At 47.0% G+C, this 16,259-nt stretch overlaps 1 protein-coding gene across 3 annotated transcripts in view; it reads right to left on the bottom strand.

Annotated features, from left to right (window-relative positions):
* Nucleotides 1–13,536, bottom strand: part of LOC119461843 (MAP kinase-activated protein kinase 2) — a 329,640-nt gene extending 316,104 nt beyond the window's left edge. Inside the window, exon 1 of one of the 3 annotated variants that reach the window (XM_049672746.1) lies at nucleotides 13,058–13,536. In XM_049672746.1, coding sequence (XP_049528703.1) covers nucleotides 13,058–13,432 — 375 coding nt within the window. In that variant the 5' untranslated portion in view covers nucleotides 13,433–13,536. The remainder of the gene's footprint in view (nucleotides 1–13,057) is intronic. The other 2 variants (XM_049672747.1, XM_037723215.2) reach the window with 2 other exon arrangements.
* Between the last annotated feature and the right edge of the window lie 2,723 nt (nucleotides 13,537–16,259).

Genomic DNA, 16,259 nt, shown 5'->3' with positions numbered 1-16,259 from the left:
AATGACCTAGACAAAGCACTGCCCACCCTTACGCGAAATGTGCGATTAGTGAGGTAACTTTCGATTGTGTTAAGCATATTGCCACGAACACCCATCGCCGAAAGATCTCGGAGAATTCCAAAGTGCCATGAGGTGCCGTAAGCTTTCTCTAGGTCTAGAAATACAGACAGACAGAACTGCTTATGTATGAAAGCATCTCTAATATAAGCCTCAATGCAGACAAGGTGGTCTGTTGTAGACATACCTTCTCGAAAACCACACTGGAAGGTGTCCAAAATTTTGTTATTTTCTTGGAAGCATATTAGGCGCCGGTGTATCATTTTTTCATACAGCTTGCACAGGCAGCTTGTTAGAGCTATTGGCCTGTAGCTGCTGGCCAAGGACGGGTCTTTGCCTTGTTTAAGTATGGGGATGACTATGGCTTCTTTCCATGAAGACGGAATACAGCCAGCCGCCCACATGGCATTAAAAAGAGACAAGAGTGTTTTCAGTGTTTCGGGGTGTAAGTACCTAATCATTTCGTACATGATACGATCCCCACCTGGCGCTGAGTTATTGCAACAAGCGAGAGATGCTTTAAGCTCAGCTAAAGTAAATGGGGAATTGTAGGCCTCACTCGATGAGCCTTTGCGATTTAGGGGTCGCCGCTCTTCGCGTTCTTTGATTCTCAGGAATGTTTCGGTATAGTGCGATGCACTTGACACATATTCAAAATGTTCGCCTAGACAATCCGCCTGATCTTCCAGGCTATCACCTTGTGTACTTACTAAGGGTAGGGGATGCGAATCCCGACCTGTTAGTTTGTTTACCCGATTCCAGACTTTTCTTTCATCGGTGTACGAATTTATACTGGCGATGTACCTATCCCAACTTTCCCTCTTTGCACGTCGACGTGTTCTCCTGCCTTGTGATTTGATCTGTTTGAAATTAATGAGGTTTTCAGCGGTTGGAGAATTGCGAAGCAATCTCCAAGCTTTGTTTTGATTTTTGCGCGCTTTCCGACATTCGTCGTTCCACCATGGGATGCGACGCTTATTAGCTAATCCGCTAGTTTGCTTAATACATTCAGCTGCAGCACTAATAATGAAACCTGTTAGGTATGCAACAGCGTCTTCTACATTAAAAAAAGCAATTTCATCTCCGCCTAAATACGTAAGCTCTCGGAACATTTCCCAGTTGGCCGAGTCCATGTTCCATCGAGCAAAATGTGGCAAGCATGTATCTTGTTTTGTTAAGTTTAACATAACTGGGAAATGGTCGCTCCCAAAGGGGTTCCTGAGAACATACCACTCCAGATACGGAATTAGAGTACTCGATACTATACTTAAATCAATGGCTGAGTATGTGTTATGTGTAACGCTGTAATAAGTTGGCTCTTTCTTGTTAAGTATGGATGCACCTGAAGAAAACATAAAATTTTCTATAAGGCGTCCTCGCGCATCTAAATGAGTGTCGTCCCATAAGGGGCTATGAGCGTTCACATCACCAACAACTATGTATGGCGGAGGAAGTTCATCAATGAAGCTTTGAAACTGTATCTTGGAAAGTTGATAACAAGGAGGGACGTAAATCAAACTAATTGTGACTAGCTTACCGAACAGTATTGCCCGGACAGCAACTGCCTCAAGGGAAGTTTGGAGGTTTAATTGCCGACAGGCAACACCTTTATCTACTATTATAGCGACACCACCCAACGAGGCGGTAGTGTCGTCGCGGTCCTTGCGAAAAATGGCATATTGCCTTAAAAAGTTTGTGTTCTCTGCTTTGAGATGCGTCTCCTGGACACACAGCACCCTCGGACTATATTTAAGAAGGAGCTCTTTGACATCATCAAGGTTATGAAGGAGACCCCTAACGTTCCATTGTAATATTTGCGTGTTCATATTGAAAAGGAGTTTGTGCTGTGTGTTCAGAAGATGAAGACTAGCTCACGGTGCCCTTTCCAGGCGCCGTGACACGAGGTTTCTCTTTTCTGGAGCGGTCGAGAGATTCCCGCCGCTCCTTAGGCGCTGGCGGCGCCGTCTGGCCGGTTGTTGTGTCGATCGCCTCTTGCGAGGCGCTGGACACGCACTCTTGCGAGCGGTTGGTGTGTCGTCACAGCCTCGTCTCGTGGGACGAGACCCTTGAGGCCCCCAGCCCGGAGGTCGATGGCCCCTTGTTCTGAGATGGCGGAGCAGCACTAGCTGCAGCCGCCGAGGGGGCGGATGGCGTCACCGCCGGCTCACTGTGTGTGGGCCTGACAGCCGCCGTAGGCCGTTGTGGCGCTGCCCCCTGACGCGCCACTTCGGCAAAGCTATTCTTCGGCAGGTAGGACACCCGCCTTCGCGCTTCTCTGAATGATATCTTCTCTTTGACTTTGATCGTTACTATTTCTTTCTCCTTCTTCCAGGATGGACAGGAACGCGAATACGTGGCGTGCTCCCCATCACAATTCACACAGTGTGGCGCATTCTCACAAGATTCAGATGGATGTTCATCGGCACATTTGGCACAGGTTATTCGGCCTCGGCAGTTCTGAGAACTGTGGCCAAACCTCTGGCATTTGAAGCAGCGGAGGGGATTCGGGATATAGGGCCTGACTCGGATGTTTACATAGCCTGTCTCGATAATCTCGGGAAGTACACTTGAGCAGAATGTTAGGATTAGATGCTTGGTTTGAATCTCTTTACCATCACGCCTCATCTTAATTCTTTTCACATTGATGACATTCTGGTCACTCCATCCCTCCAAAAGTTCAGTCTCAGTTAGCTCCATTAGACCAACATCGGAGATGACACCACAAATGGTGTTCATAGAATGGTGTGGGGTGACACTCACTGGAATGGCCCCGAAAGACACTAGATTGGGTAGCTTTTCGTATTGCAATTTATCACGGAGTTCAAGAAGTAGATCACCGCTTGCCAACTTGGAAACTTTGTAGCCTGGGTCAAAAGCCTCCCTCCATCAGTGATTTCGCAACCAGAAAAGGCGAGACGATTCTTTGCTGACTTTGCTGCTTTCTCAGAATGTATAACATGAAATCTTGGGAAATTATCAATTTGGCGGCCAAAAAACTTAAAAACTTCTTCGGTGCGCCCTCGTTTATGAGGGCGATCAGGGAGTCGGGGGAATGACAAAAAAGCCATAAAGGTAACGACGACACCACCGAGCCCAACAAGGGGACACTACGAGACCCGAAGGAGACGCAGACGCCAGCTGTACATAGCCACTATAACCTAATATAATAGACCCAAGGCTGGATAAACTACACCAGGTTAACCCTTGCTGCCTGGAAAATTGGAAGTAAAATGAAGTGAAGAGAAGACAGGAGAGATGGGAAAGTGAGAGAAAGACGAAGGCTGGAGAGAGAGAGACAGGAAAAGGCAACTACCGATTTGCCCCGGGTGGGTCAGTCCGGGAGTGCCGTCTACGTGAAGCCGAGGCCAAAGGGGTGTGTTGCCTCCGCTGAGGGGCCTTAAAGGTCCAAACACTCAGCGTCGGCTCAACCTCCAGGATCCCCTTTTCCCCGGACATGGCTAAGCCGCGCACGGTTAGACGCGGGAGGGTCCAACCCTCGTGTGCTCGGGTACGTGGTGGCGCAACTCACCAAACGCCTGCTTGCACAGACGCCCCTGCGGGGCGTCTGCTTCGTCGAGACCTGGCGTGCTAATTAGCGGTATATCAAGTGGGAAGCACATTAGGGGCCCGGGCTGTCGGTGTCCGTCACGCGTGATCACACCCGGGCTGCAGCGTTACTCCAGCACCGGCACATCACTGCTTCACACTTCCCCAGGTTTCACGTTAGTGGAGCTGCATTTCCTACCCCGTTCGTTGCTGCCTCTCAAATGCAATAAATTTTTTTCATTGTTATTGCTGGGCCCATGTGACTGTAGCCGTCGATTGAATCTGATCCCCATAACGTTTCGCGAATGAGGGTTACCTGGTTTAGCGAAAGCAGGCGTGTACGTAACTGTCGGGCAATGCTTAGAACCAGGCGCCGACGGCTCGCCGAAGGGTGTCAGCGGTTGGTAGATATCCGGTGGCTACTCCATACACTTCAGACGCAACTGAACAGCTCAGTCATGCAAAATTTATTGAGTATGGTGCAGCGCAGGGTGCTTATAACCAAATGTCAAAGCAGAAGCGTGGCGCTCGAGAAGCGCGGTATCTGTGGCGAACTGATACAGCCCAGGTGCTAGATTTCGAAATTACCTTTATGTGCAGGGCTCAGCAGGACGCGTGAGAACGAAGAGACAATGTTTTGGCGGACACAGGGGCTGCATACATCTTCCATAGGACACGATTTTTCCAGATCGTTGCGAAGTGTATTTACCGACCAGTTATCTTGCAGAATGCTTCAATTTGTCTCATACCGGTGTCACATGGTTACTTTCGAATCGAGCCCGGAATATTCAACCGCGATAAGCTCCCTTCTGCAGATTGAGCAAAGAATCCAATCGCGACCGACAAATTCGATCCAGATCGGGCTCAATCACGATCAAAAGTGTGCCGTATTTGGCACTGGAATGAAGTCGTGTTTGAAAGAATAACAAATGTAGCCTCTGCCACTACATACGAGAAAATATTGCATCGAAGAGCTGACAATTCTCGCAACCTATTGGGAAAGGTGCCGAAAAGGGTTGCCAAAATACATTATTTACCTGATGTATGTATTGGTTCACATTACACTGAAATGTTAAGTTCTCAGATGATACAGGAAACCGGTGAAACGTGAACATGCCACATCGGCAGTGGTCTCACGGAGTGCTGTGCTGTGGACACACTATAGTCCCCAAAATCGTTATTTTCCGCTGGTTGTTTGTGCACTCATAAACTGCACAGTGCTGGCCTGTAGCCTTTTGATGAGTACATGCCATTATTTATGAGCGTAAGTCATTCGTGACAAAAATAAACGTAAACGTCGAAGGAAAGCTACCCCTCCGCAAATCAAGTGCAAGGCAAGCTCACAGTCCAGACCAAACAGGCAACACTGACACATACTCTCCACGCCAGACCGTCAGAAGCGCGCTCGGGAAAACGTCTCTAAGTCCCCAAAATCGTTCATCTCCGCTGGTTGTTTGTGCACCTATAAACTACACAGTGCTGGCCTGTAGACTTTTCATGAGTGTATGCCATTATTTACGAGCGTAAGTCATTGGCGACAAAAAAAAAACGTGCACTCGGCCGCGCAACGCTTTAAACAGCAAAGCTGGGCAATCGTAGCCCAGCATTTTCTGGAAGTGCGCACAAACTTTTCATCTGATTACTCATGATGATGGTAATTTCTTTTCGCACGTGTCGGACTTATGGCCATCACTGCATGTTGCATAGCGCAGCTTGCAACACCATGTTCCAATGCCGACATCGCGTTCCAGGAGACCTGCTCCGTGAATGCGTCTCGCTCTCATAGCGCGCAAAACCTCTTCACCTCGCAGAGCACGAGCGTACGAACGCGCCAGCTGTGGACGAATACGACGACGCTCGAGCGCAATCATATGGTTCGCACAAATGCATGTTCTATAAGCGTGGCTGTATAGCCTAGTGGTTACGACGCTCGCTTCCCACCTCGGCAAGAAAGTTTACTTTGTTATTTCTTGGTAGTTTCTTGATATGCACCCCAAATTACGGCTCATTTAAACAGCTTCGCTGTTAAAATAAATGGAAACATCGAAGGAAAGCTACCACTCCGCAGCGCGCAAGTTCACAGTCCAGACCAAACAGGCAACACTGCGGAAGTGCCCCGTCTATAGCACACCCTTGCCATGAGACACCAGCCATGTTACGCATGCTGTGCATTCTGATAAAAGGAGCACTGCTCATGTGGCAAATCGTACACAGAGGTTTTGCGCTCTCATAGCGCGCAAAACCTCTTCACCTCGCAGAGCACGAGCATACGAACGCGCCAGCTGTGGACGAATACGACGACGCTCGAGCGCAATCATATGGTTCGCACAAATGCATGTTCTATAAGCGTGGCTGTATAGCCTAGTGGTTACGACGCTCGCTTCCCACCTCGGCAAGAAAGTTTACTTTGTTATTTCTTGGTAGTTTCTTGATATGCACCCCAAATTACGGCTCATTTAAACAGCTTCGCTGTTAAAATAAATGGAAACATCGAAGGAAAGCGACCACTCCGCAACGCGCAAGTTCACAGTCCAGACCAAACAGGCAACACTGCGGAAGTGCCCCGTCTATAGCACACCCTTGCCATGAGACACCAGCCATGTTACGCATGCTGTGCATTCTGATAAAAGGAGCACTGCTCATGTGGCAAATCGTACAAGTGTGCTAGATCAGCGCTACTGGATCAACTGTAAATCAAAAGTGCAACGGGAACATCTACTGACCACAGGCTTCATTGGAGACCAATTGTGGTCATGCTCATTTCATGCACCCGTGCAATGAGTTTTGGTGGTGGCAGCCAATAAAGTATTTTGAATAAACCACTGTTTTAATGGTCCTTAACTTCTTTCTATTCTACTACAGTGGCAAAATAAACTATTGAATTTGCTGTCGTTAAACGTAAAAGCATATTGCCGCAACCGGTGGTAATCGCACAGTGGAAGACTAGGTAAAACGATGTCATCACAGCCTTGCTATACGAGGAACAGGGTTCGATTACTGAGGAATACGCACACGTATTAAGCACATTTTTTAAAGTCTTTGTTGGGCTACCTAAATACGAAAAACTTTGTCTGTCACTCGATTCACCACCCGGCCACAACCAAGCACGAGGAGAGGAGGTGCAGAGAGAGAAAGACAGACAGACAGAGTAATAAACAAAATAAACTATCTTGGCCAGGCGGGATTCGAACCCCACAGTCCGAAGGCGAGCGTCATAATCACTAGGCTACCCACACTCGTAGAAGATGCATTTATGGGAACCATATGATTGCGTTTTACCAACAATTGTAACATAACTTGCTATGGGCAAGAGAAAGAGAAAATGAGAGCGAGATACATTTTATTTATTTATTTCACATACCCTCAAGCACCAAGGCATTATAGAGGGGAGTGGGGTACATGTGAATAGCAATAACAATGAATACTACGGATTTATATAATGCAAGCGACATGTGCAGTGGACGGAATCATTAAGAAATCAAATAACAAGAATACTATGATATTCAAATTATATAAATCTAGCGACATATGAACTGAACAAAAGAAAAAAATATGGTCGACAGCGCTTGCACAAATACAGCGCATGTGGCCACGTGCATGGTCACAGTTGAAAAAAAGCAAACAAGGTTCGGCGGAAAAGTGCACTATCTTCGATTGACACGATAGCATCAGGAAGGTGGTTCCAGTCGTTCGTTGTAAGGGGAATAAATGAATATGAAAACCTGTTTGTGTGACAAAAAGTGCCTCTTACTTTATGACGGTGATCAACTCGAGATGACAGATAAGTAGGTGCTAGAATGAGCTCACTGCTAAGGATATGATGATGAAATACTTTATGAAATAGGCATAAGCGAAAAGCCTTTCTGCGCAGTGATAAAGATGGTAGACACAAGTTGTTTTTCATAAAAGTTATGCTAGAAGTACGATCGTAGTTTGGGTGAATGAAACGAGTGGAATTATTCTGAACCATTCCAAGAGAATTAACAGGAGTAGCACTGTAAGGGTCCCAAATAGCAGCAGCGTACTCCAGCTTAGCTCGAACTAGTGTTTTATACCGTAGTAGTTTCATCGATAAAGGGCATTTGCTAAAGTTTCGCCGCAAGTAGCCTAACATACGATTTGCGTTATTGATTATGGAGTCAATGTGACATTTCCAGGATAAGTCAGATGATATAATGACACCTAAGTAACGGTAGGATGAAACATGTTCTAGCTGGACGTGTTAAGCATATATACAGGCACACACATGTCGCGTCTTGTAACAGTCATCAGCTTGCACTTCTTGGGGTTTAGTTCCATGTTCCAGTTTTTTCACCAAGCGGCGATGTTATTTAGATCAGTCTGTAGAATTTCGTGGTCTTTATCATCACGAATTTCACGATACAGTACACAGTCATCGGTGTATAAGTGAACTGAAGATGACACACAATCGGGCAAATCGTTAATGTATATTAGAAAAAGTAATGGACCTAAAACAGAGCCCTGCGGAACTCCTGATGCTACGTAATTAAAGGTGAATCATGACTGTAGACAGAAACATATTGTCGGCGATTGATTAGGAAGTATTCAAGCCAGGTAAGTACATTATGGTCAAGGTTTAAAGAGGAAAGTTTCTGCAAAAGCAGCACGTGAGTAACCTTATCAAATGCCTTCAAGAAGTCTAAAAAGGCGCAATCGATTCGGGAATTCTTGTCTAGTATAGAGTTTAACGAAAGAGCGAGAGAAGCACAGATAGAAAGAGAAAGAAATGAAAAATTAAATGCTGCAAATGGAAAAAATCAATGCGTTAGAAATGGTGTCGAAGAGACGCTATGTGTTATGAACTGTCCCCAACCCGTATAATCGCAGCTACGTAGGGTTCGGGCGAATAAGGCAACAAGCGAGTCAACTCGACAACAATTATTGCTGCAGGCAATAAAACACACTTGCAGAGGGAAGTCCGCTCTGTATAATAACTAATAAAATAGGCTTGCCTCGTCGCGTGTAGTAGTCACGCAAACGAGGTCACTCACGGGTTGCAGCGGGTAAATCCGTATGGGCAGGTAGGTCAAGCGAGGTCAGAGAGGCCCGGGGGGTCTCTCGGTCACGCTCTTTTATACCTTGTTACCTTTCCGCGAGGGGAGTGTCCTCCTCGCCCACTGGATACTTTCCCTCTTCCCGCGCGGGCACGCGCGTCGCGAGAGGCGAGCGAGAACTGGGAGAGGGCAAAGTGCATTTCTCCCGTGTCCGCCCAGGTACAGTGGGTCTCTTCGATCATCCGTTCCTGACAGTCCCGGACTGCCCGAGAGGGTGCGTTGTAATAGTAACTCCTCCTTTTCATATCCTGTGAATTCTGGCATGCTAAAGGGTTCTGTCCTTGACCCCCTTTTATTTATTATCTACTTTAACCTTCCGATTCACTATAATATACACCTATTTGCTGGTGACTGTGAAGTTTATTGCGAAATTAATAACCCTGACGACGTGACCATCCTGCAAAATGACAATGCAATTGTAACATAACACCGAGTTATAACACTAAACAATAATAAGTGCAAAGTACTACGTGTCTCTCGTATTTTATCCTTTCCTGCCCTGTACTTCTTTAAAACTCTTCTCTCAAATCTGTTACATCCTACTGATTCTCGGTGTACACTTCTTCCTTATCATGGTCTGCCCATATTAACTGCATAATTATAGACGACAACCACATGTTAGGCTAGATATAAAAATATTTTTCTCCCGCCCCAGTACATTTCAAACTTGGAATTTATAAAACCTTAGTTTGTCCCAAGTTAGAATACGCCTCAGCCATATGCGACCCTAGCCATAACAATCTAATTATTGCACTGAAAATTGTACAGAACAACCAATTGTACAGAACCTAGTGTTCTTTCCTATCTATCCTTGATTATGCTTATATATGTAAAAATTCTTTCTATGTAAGCACTCCCCTCTTTTATGCCTTGAGGGATAGATAAACAGGAGGTGAGCCAGTCCTTCAGTGCAGGTGAATATAGTGAGGCCACATTGACCCAAGGGGCCAGGGCAGACCACGGAAAGCAGCAGCAAGGGGTCCACTGTTTGGTTGCCCTCTACAGCAAGAACTGGCTCTGAGCCATTCGACGACGTGTGTGGATTGTCTGTCTGCCTTACACTTGTGGTCACCCCTGCCTTCTTACCTCTATGCTTTTGATGTGAAACGTCTTTTAAATCAGTCAGTCACTTGCTAAACATGTTATAGCGTTATCGCTTATAGTCTTTTATAAATAGGAGTCAAGGTTCAGAGAGGCATACCTCAGCAGAACGCTTGTCGATCCGAGTGGATGTTTGAGAGAGCTCTACTGGGCCACAGTAGGCATAATCAACCCCCCCCCTATCCTAATCAATTTTTTTCGTAAATTTCTCATTTGCACAGCATGGCCGCCTCCTCGTTCGACATGCAGGGTCTATAAATGTCGTGAAAAGACTCGGACAGCAAAACAAAGGGATGCCAATTCACGCCCACCCCTTTTGATCATGGTGGGTCCACTAGGGAGCGAATACACAGTAGGACGCCCCCGCCATAGCTAGTGCATTGCAGGTTAAGCTTTCTCATGCGTGATTAGATGCCATGCACTTCACTTTGGTGTGTAGAGGCCATCACTTTGGCATGTAGAGGTCATGCACGTGTTGCACGAGCGGGTAGTCACGCCACACGAGGTGCAAGCAGTTAAATTTTGCCTCACCCACAGAGAGACCTAGCTCGGTAGTATGTTTATCTTGCCAGTTATTTGGCGCCTCATTATTTCTTACTCTCCTTGGTGCTTTCCGATCACTTTTTATCTGTACTGAATTTAACTCCCCCCCCCCCCCATTATACTTTATTTAATCTCCCTTATTTCTGTTATATTTCTAATAAAGCATGTATTAGAGGCTCCTTTAACATATGGGCATAAAAGAAAAGTATTTGCTGTGACAAAATGTTTGCTGATTATGCTGGACAATTTGTCAAATGGAGATCACTGCGAGCACATATCTCGCCTAAAGTATAATTGCTTGCCGCTGCTGCTATCTTATGCAGATTGCATTTGGTAACAAATTCTTAGTGTTGCAACAAAAATTATTATATCCTACCTAACCATTGAATGGATTGTTCCCCAGAGTACCTTGTGCTTAACACCATGCTCAACAATGTGAACACTTCTGGAAGAGGATGTTTGTTTAAGCAGTGGATGGCGAAATAGTGAGCTCTGGCGTGGGGTGTTACTTTGCAGAGGCTTCAGTCATAACCTCTGAGAAAGTGTGCTGTTGGACGGTTGACCTTTATGTCACACATATTTGTTACACCCAGTGCTATAAGGGAATAGAACCAGATAGTGTTCAACTGATTTTACTTCAAAAGAATTGCAAAGCATTCAGCGACAGAGAAAAGTATTTTACGTGCTATTTTAGCAGAAAATGAATCGTTGTGACAGACGGAACGGTGCTAGCCAGGCGCATCTTCAAGGCGTTCTGGCTCTCCAAGAACGATGCCAATCCGAAGTCACAATATACCGGCATTCCCATGGATACCACAGCGCAGCAGCGCCAGTTTTCCCTCTAGGTAATATAGTGAAAAACTCTTATGGCTTCCTGTAATAACTTACATTTTATACTTCCCCAGAACATGTGTGCCTTCAGAGATTTCAATTGGCAATTCTACATTTTTTCAAGATGTCTCGAACCCGCCAATGCCTACGCATACATGATGAGCAGTAACAGATAATACAGCATTCTGTCACCAGATGATTTGTGACTTTTAAAAGTACTACAACACCAACCTCCCTCCTTCTTAAAAGCACTGGAAATATAGAATAGTGTCGCACTTCAAACTGTTATGTTTCTCTAGACAGTTATCATAAAGCTAGCACGCATTCTGCACATGGAAGACTATGCTGTGTCACAGCCTCCATTATTGAGCACATTTTTAAAACTTCAAACCGGAATTTTCGCTTAATTTCCTATGAAGCTGCAGGATGGCAGCTGTTCACCATGAATATTTAGTTTCTACTTGGTACACATACTGTATGTCTGCTTATACACGTTTGTGGATGCAGCAGCTTGTAGAGCCTGCCTGTGATTAGTCTCCGATTATTTCTGTGTTCAATTGGATATATCCGCTCCTAAACACTTCTGCTCATCCTATCAAACTTTTGTTTGCTTCCTAAAATTTTTAAGTCACTGCTGTGTGTTGGTATACGAACTTGGATAACATTTTAGCACCAGTAGACAGGGACAAAAGGAAGACAGGCACATAACACACAGTGGCGCCTATGTCTGTCCTTGTATTCTAGTGCTAAAACTTTAAGTTCTCTAGTCAATTTAGCAGCACTCAAAAGTGCTGCTGTATAAGCGTCTCAATGTCCTCTAAATTTTATTGTGTAAACAAACTTTTGTTGTCAAACAACTTTGTCCTGATATGTCGGGCAGTGAAAAGCCACTGTCTCGTATTCACCATCATCTGTGTAATAAATTTTATTGCCTTACATGTCTATTTCCTCATTGCAGATGTCAATTGCAGCGCATGCATATTTCTCTGGTGTGCACAAAGCATGGGCCTGTACAGGTGACATTTTTGTTGCTGTAGCCCCGACTAATGTCAGTTGCACTGCAGCCTTGTGCTCGAAGCATGGCAAACTTTCGTTGAACATGAGAACACGCTGTTTCAAAGTTATAATGGCTCGCGGCACCACTTCAAGTGCGGGCTGGATATACAATCGCCCCAATTAAACAGCACAGAGTAGCATCCAGTAAGTAAAAGAGTATAACAAACCAAGTTCAACCAGATGCTAACCAAGTGCAACCAGAAGTTCAACCAGATGCTGAACCAGACACTGACCGTTATGAAAGCTCACCCAATTCGTAGTTCTTTTGCTAAGCGTACCTCCAAGGTCATTCTTCAGACAAGCGCTAATCAGTCTCAGCTTGGTTGCACTTCTTTGCGTGTGCTGAGCTCGGGAACAAGGTGACACACTGAACGCCATGACGCGCACGGAGGCACTAAATGGAGTCCGCGACCTTTCCTGTTTTTAGGCGACCTGATTGTATGATGTGAATTATCAGTTTCTTGTTTTGCGAAGGCTTCCAGTTTCGTGCAAAATATCAAACACAAATCTCAAATGGTATGAACAATCAGTCACTTCTGTAATTCTCGACCAAAACGGCACAATCGTATAGTAGATGCCGGTCAAAGTTTGCGGCCCCACGCTCCTTTCCCACTCGACTGCCAGTTGGTGCCGATGCACAGCTAGCGCCGCGAAGATAAGTAGCCGGACCGCGGCCTTGACGGTTGCGCGATGACTACGAACCAGCGCAGCAGACGGCGACATTACCGCACTATCGGGGAACGGATAAAGAAGTCGCGAGCCAACTACGTCGGCACGCGCGCGCACTGACTCGAAAAAACGTCGCAGTGAATACGAAGCCGTCACCAAAATAGACGCGCGACACTCACTTTGAGGGCGAACTTGGAACCCTTGGCCTTGTCGTAGCACTCGACAACTTTTCCGTTGATGCCGAGTCCGAGCACATGGTCCGAAATGGAGTAATCCTGTGTGATCGGCACCGACTTCGGCTGCAGCGCCGGTCGCGCGTTGCCCAATTTGGCGAAATCGTTCATGGTGGCGACGTTCTCTAGCACGGTGTTGAGCAGGGCGTGTAGGTAGAAGACCACTCGTCTCAGAAGGGCGATGACATTAGCCGCGTTGCGCTCGTCGAGCGCCTGCGGACACAAGTGCAAGCTGCACAGGCGACTGCGGCGCTCGGGTGAAACGCTGAAGTGACAGACGCTGTCTTGCACAGGTGAAATAACCCACTCACCAAACTCCATACACCTACACAACTGCTCGGCCAGCAGGCTAGATCTGCCAATGCCTCTTGGCCTCCTCTACTAGATGCCTGCCGCCTCACTCGTTTTCCCATTGGAGCGGAGGTTCCCGTGGTTCAGGGTAGTCGCGGAGAGACGGCGCTCACTGCCGACCCTACAGGAGCAGTTCAATTTTTGTTTATTCTTATTGGTTGATAGAAGTGTTAGGGTACCCGAGCTATCTATATATATTGTTTTTCATGCTTTTTTAGTTTCTTGGTTAGTTTGGTAGGACGTTAGTAGGGTAGCGAATAGTTCAATTTTTAATTTTTTTTTTTTTTTTTGGAAGCGGGTTGTGGCGCACGTGTTGCATGGTGAGCGGCAGTTTTAAACCGCGTTAGGGAAGCTAGCGGAGGTAGCCGGATAGCGAGTTTGCCGTACGGCTTACCGTGGGGCTTTGTTCAGGTATTTTATTGGGCTTTCTCGTTAGGTGGACGGGTGGACAATGGTGCGGCAGGCTAGGAAGGACAGGGGTGATGACGAGCTGGTGCAGTGCGAGGAGTGCAAACGTTGGTGTTATTTGGACGAGACGCACTTCGCCAGTTTAGCCGACGCTAAGAAGGCTAGCTTCGCGTGCAGGTCGTGTCAAGGATTTAAGGCGGCTGTGCGGCGGATGGAAGGGGAATGGGCAGCCAGTGTGGAAGAGCTCAAAGGGGAGCTGAAGGTGGAGCGAGAGCTGCGAATTGAGCTCGAAACTCGGATCGGCGAGTTGCTTCACAGGGAAGGGGCCGAGGCCGTCCTGGTAAAGCGAATAGCTGGCGAGCTACAAGAACGGGAAAAGCGGGCCGTGCTGGAAGAGCGGGTGGAGGCGCTAATGGTACAGACGGCGCGTAATCCCGGGTCAGCTCAGGCGGGCGGCGGGGACAGCGTGGAGACTCAGGCAGAGGCATGCCATGAGAGCAGGGAGGGACGCCTAGGGGCCGTTGAACAGCAGGCGAGAGCCGGCGGCAACACGGCGGTTCCACAACTCTACAGCGAGGTAGTGCGGCAGGCTTCGGGTGGGAAGGGACGAACGGCAGGGAGCACATCGTCACGTGTCAGTGGCGCAGGGCGGGTGGAGAACCAGCTAGCGCGAACTGGAGGACGACAATCGCAGGCGGGAGGCAAACGTGTAGAGCGAAGGGTCATAGTGGTGGGGGACTCCAACGTAGTTAGGGTTAAGGAGGGCGTCCTTACAACAGTGAAGGCAGACGGGCGGGTGAGGGTGGAGGCCCAGTCAGGGAAGTGCATGGTTGACGCAATGGCAAAAGCTCAGAAGGTGGTATCGGACAACCTCGAGCATGAACATCTGGTCGTTATCCATGCTGGTCTCAACGATGTGCTGAAGGGAAGGAGCCAGAACCTAAACGGACAGTTAGAGGTTGGGTTGCGTAAACTCAGAGAAACCTCTGCGAATGTGCATGTGACCATATGCACAATCCCACATGTCCGGGGCCAGGCTAGCGGGATGGAATGGAGGGTGCTTGAGGCTAACCGGGTCATTAGGGGTCTGAGCAGACCACTTGGGTACGGCATAATGGAGGTAAACCGGGAAGTGTACGAGTCTGGCTCCCACCCTTTTGCACAGGATGGCATTCACTACAGTGGTGCCACGGGCTGGAGCGTAGGTAGTAGGATAGGGCGCCAAGCTACGGCTTTTTTGGGGGGACCCAGAGCCCTAAGACCACCAGTGTAGACGAAGACGGACCCAGAGAGGCTCCAAGATTCAAGAAACATAGAATCGGTAGAAGAAATAGACGTAAGCACCAGGGGCAAGGTCATTCTGACATAGGGTACATTAACATGCAAGGTGGCAGGAATAGGCTGAAGTGGGAGGAGATAGACGAGCAACTAAGGCAAGAAAAGGTGATGGTATACGGGCTTGTGGAGACACATCTTAGGGACATGGAGCAACCTCCCTGTAATCCTGACTATGCATGGGAATATTGCAATAGAACAGAGGGCAGCAAAAAAGGGGGTTGAATTGGTGCATTCATTCATAAAAGTATGAACTGGCAAAGGGTCAAACAGGAATGCAAGGAGCATTTATGGCTAAAAGGGAAAGTTGCAGGAGAGCAGACACTCCTTGGCTTTGTATACCTGTGGACCGGAGCAAATGCCAAAGAGGAAAACAAAAAAATGCTGGAATGCATATCAAGTGACATTAATGAGCTAGGAGAAGGGTGCGAGATTATTATACTAGGAGATATGAACGCACACATAGAAGACATGGACGGGTACACAGACTCAACAGGCAACATGATGCTGGATATGTCTGAAATGCATGACTTAGTTGTATGCAACAGTACTGAGAAGTGTGAAGGGCACATAACATGGGAGGTAGGGAGCCTGCAGTCGACGATAGATTATGCACTAATGTCACATAGGATGCACGATAGGCTAAATGTAATGAGCATATGGCTCCAGAAGTCTAGGTAGTGATCACAAACGTGTTAAAGTGAGTTTTAGAATAGAAATGAAAGTAGGTAGGCGGCAAGATGAACAACCAGGTGGGATATTTTACTCTGAAAAGCAGCTTCAAATAGCAACCCAGCAAATTGAGGAAGTAATTTCAGAGGATACAAAAACAGAATGGACATATGCAAATTTAACAGGACTATTTGAGCTAGAGCTTACTAAGGTACGAGTCAGGACAAAAGGGAACAGAAGACGTAAACCCAAGAGCTGGTGGGATGAGGAGGTTAAGAAGGCCATAGAGAAACGTCAGGAAGCATCCAGGGAACACAAATATTCAAAGCAGAGGGGTGAACCAGAAGCTGATGTAGGCAGAAAATGGAATAACTTTTTAAAC

This window comes from Dermacentor silvarum, chromosome 8, assembly GCF_013339745.2.
Source record: "Dermacentor silvarum isolate Dsil-2018 chromosome 8, BIME_Dsil_1.4, whole genome shotgun sequence".
Classification (NCBI taxonomy): Eukaryota; Metazoa; Arthropoda; class Arachnida; order Ixodida; family Ixodidae; genus Dermacentor; species Dermacentor silvarum.
Note: the sequence above shows the minus strand (reverse complement) of the source record. Positions and strands in the feature narration are given on the sequence as shown.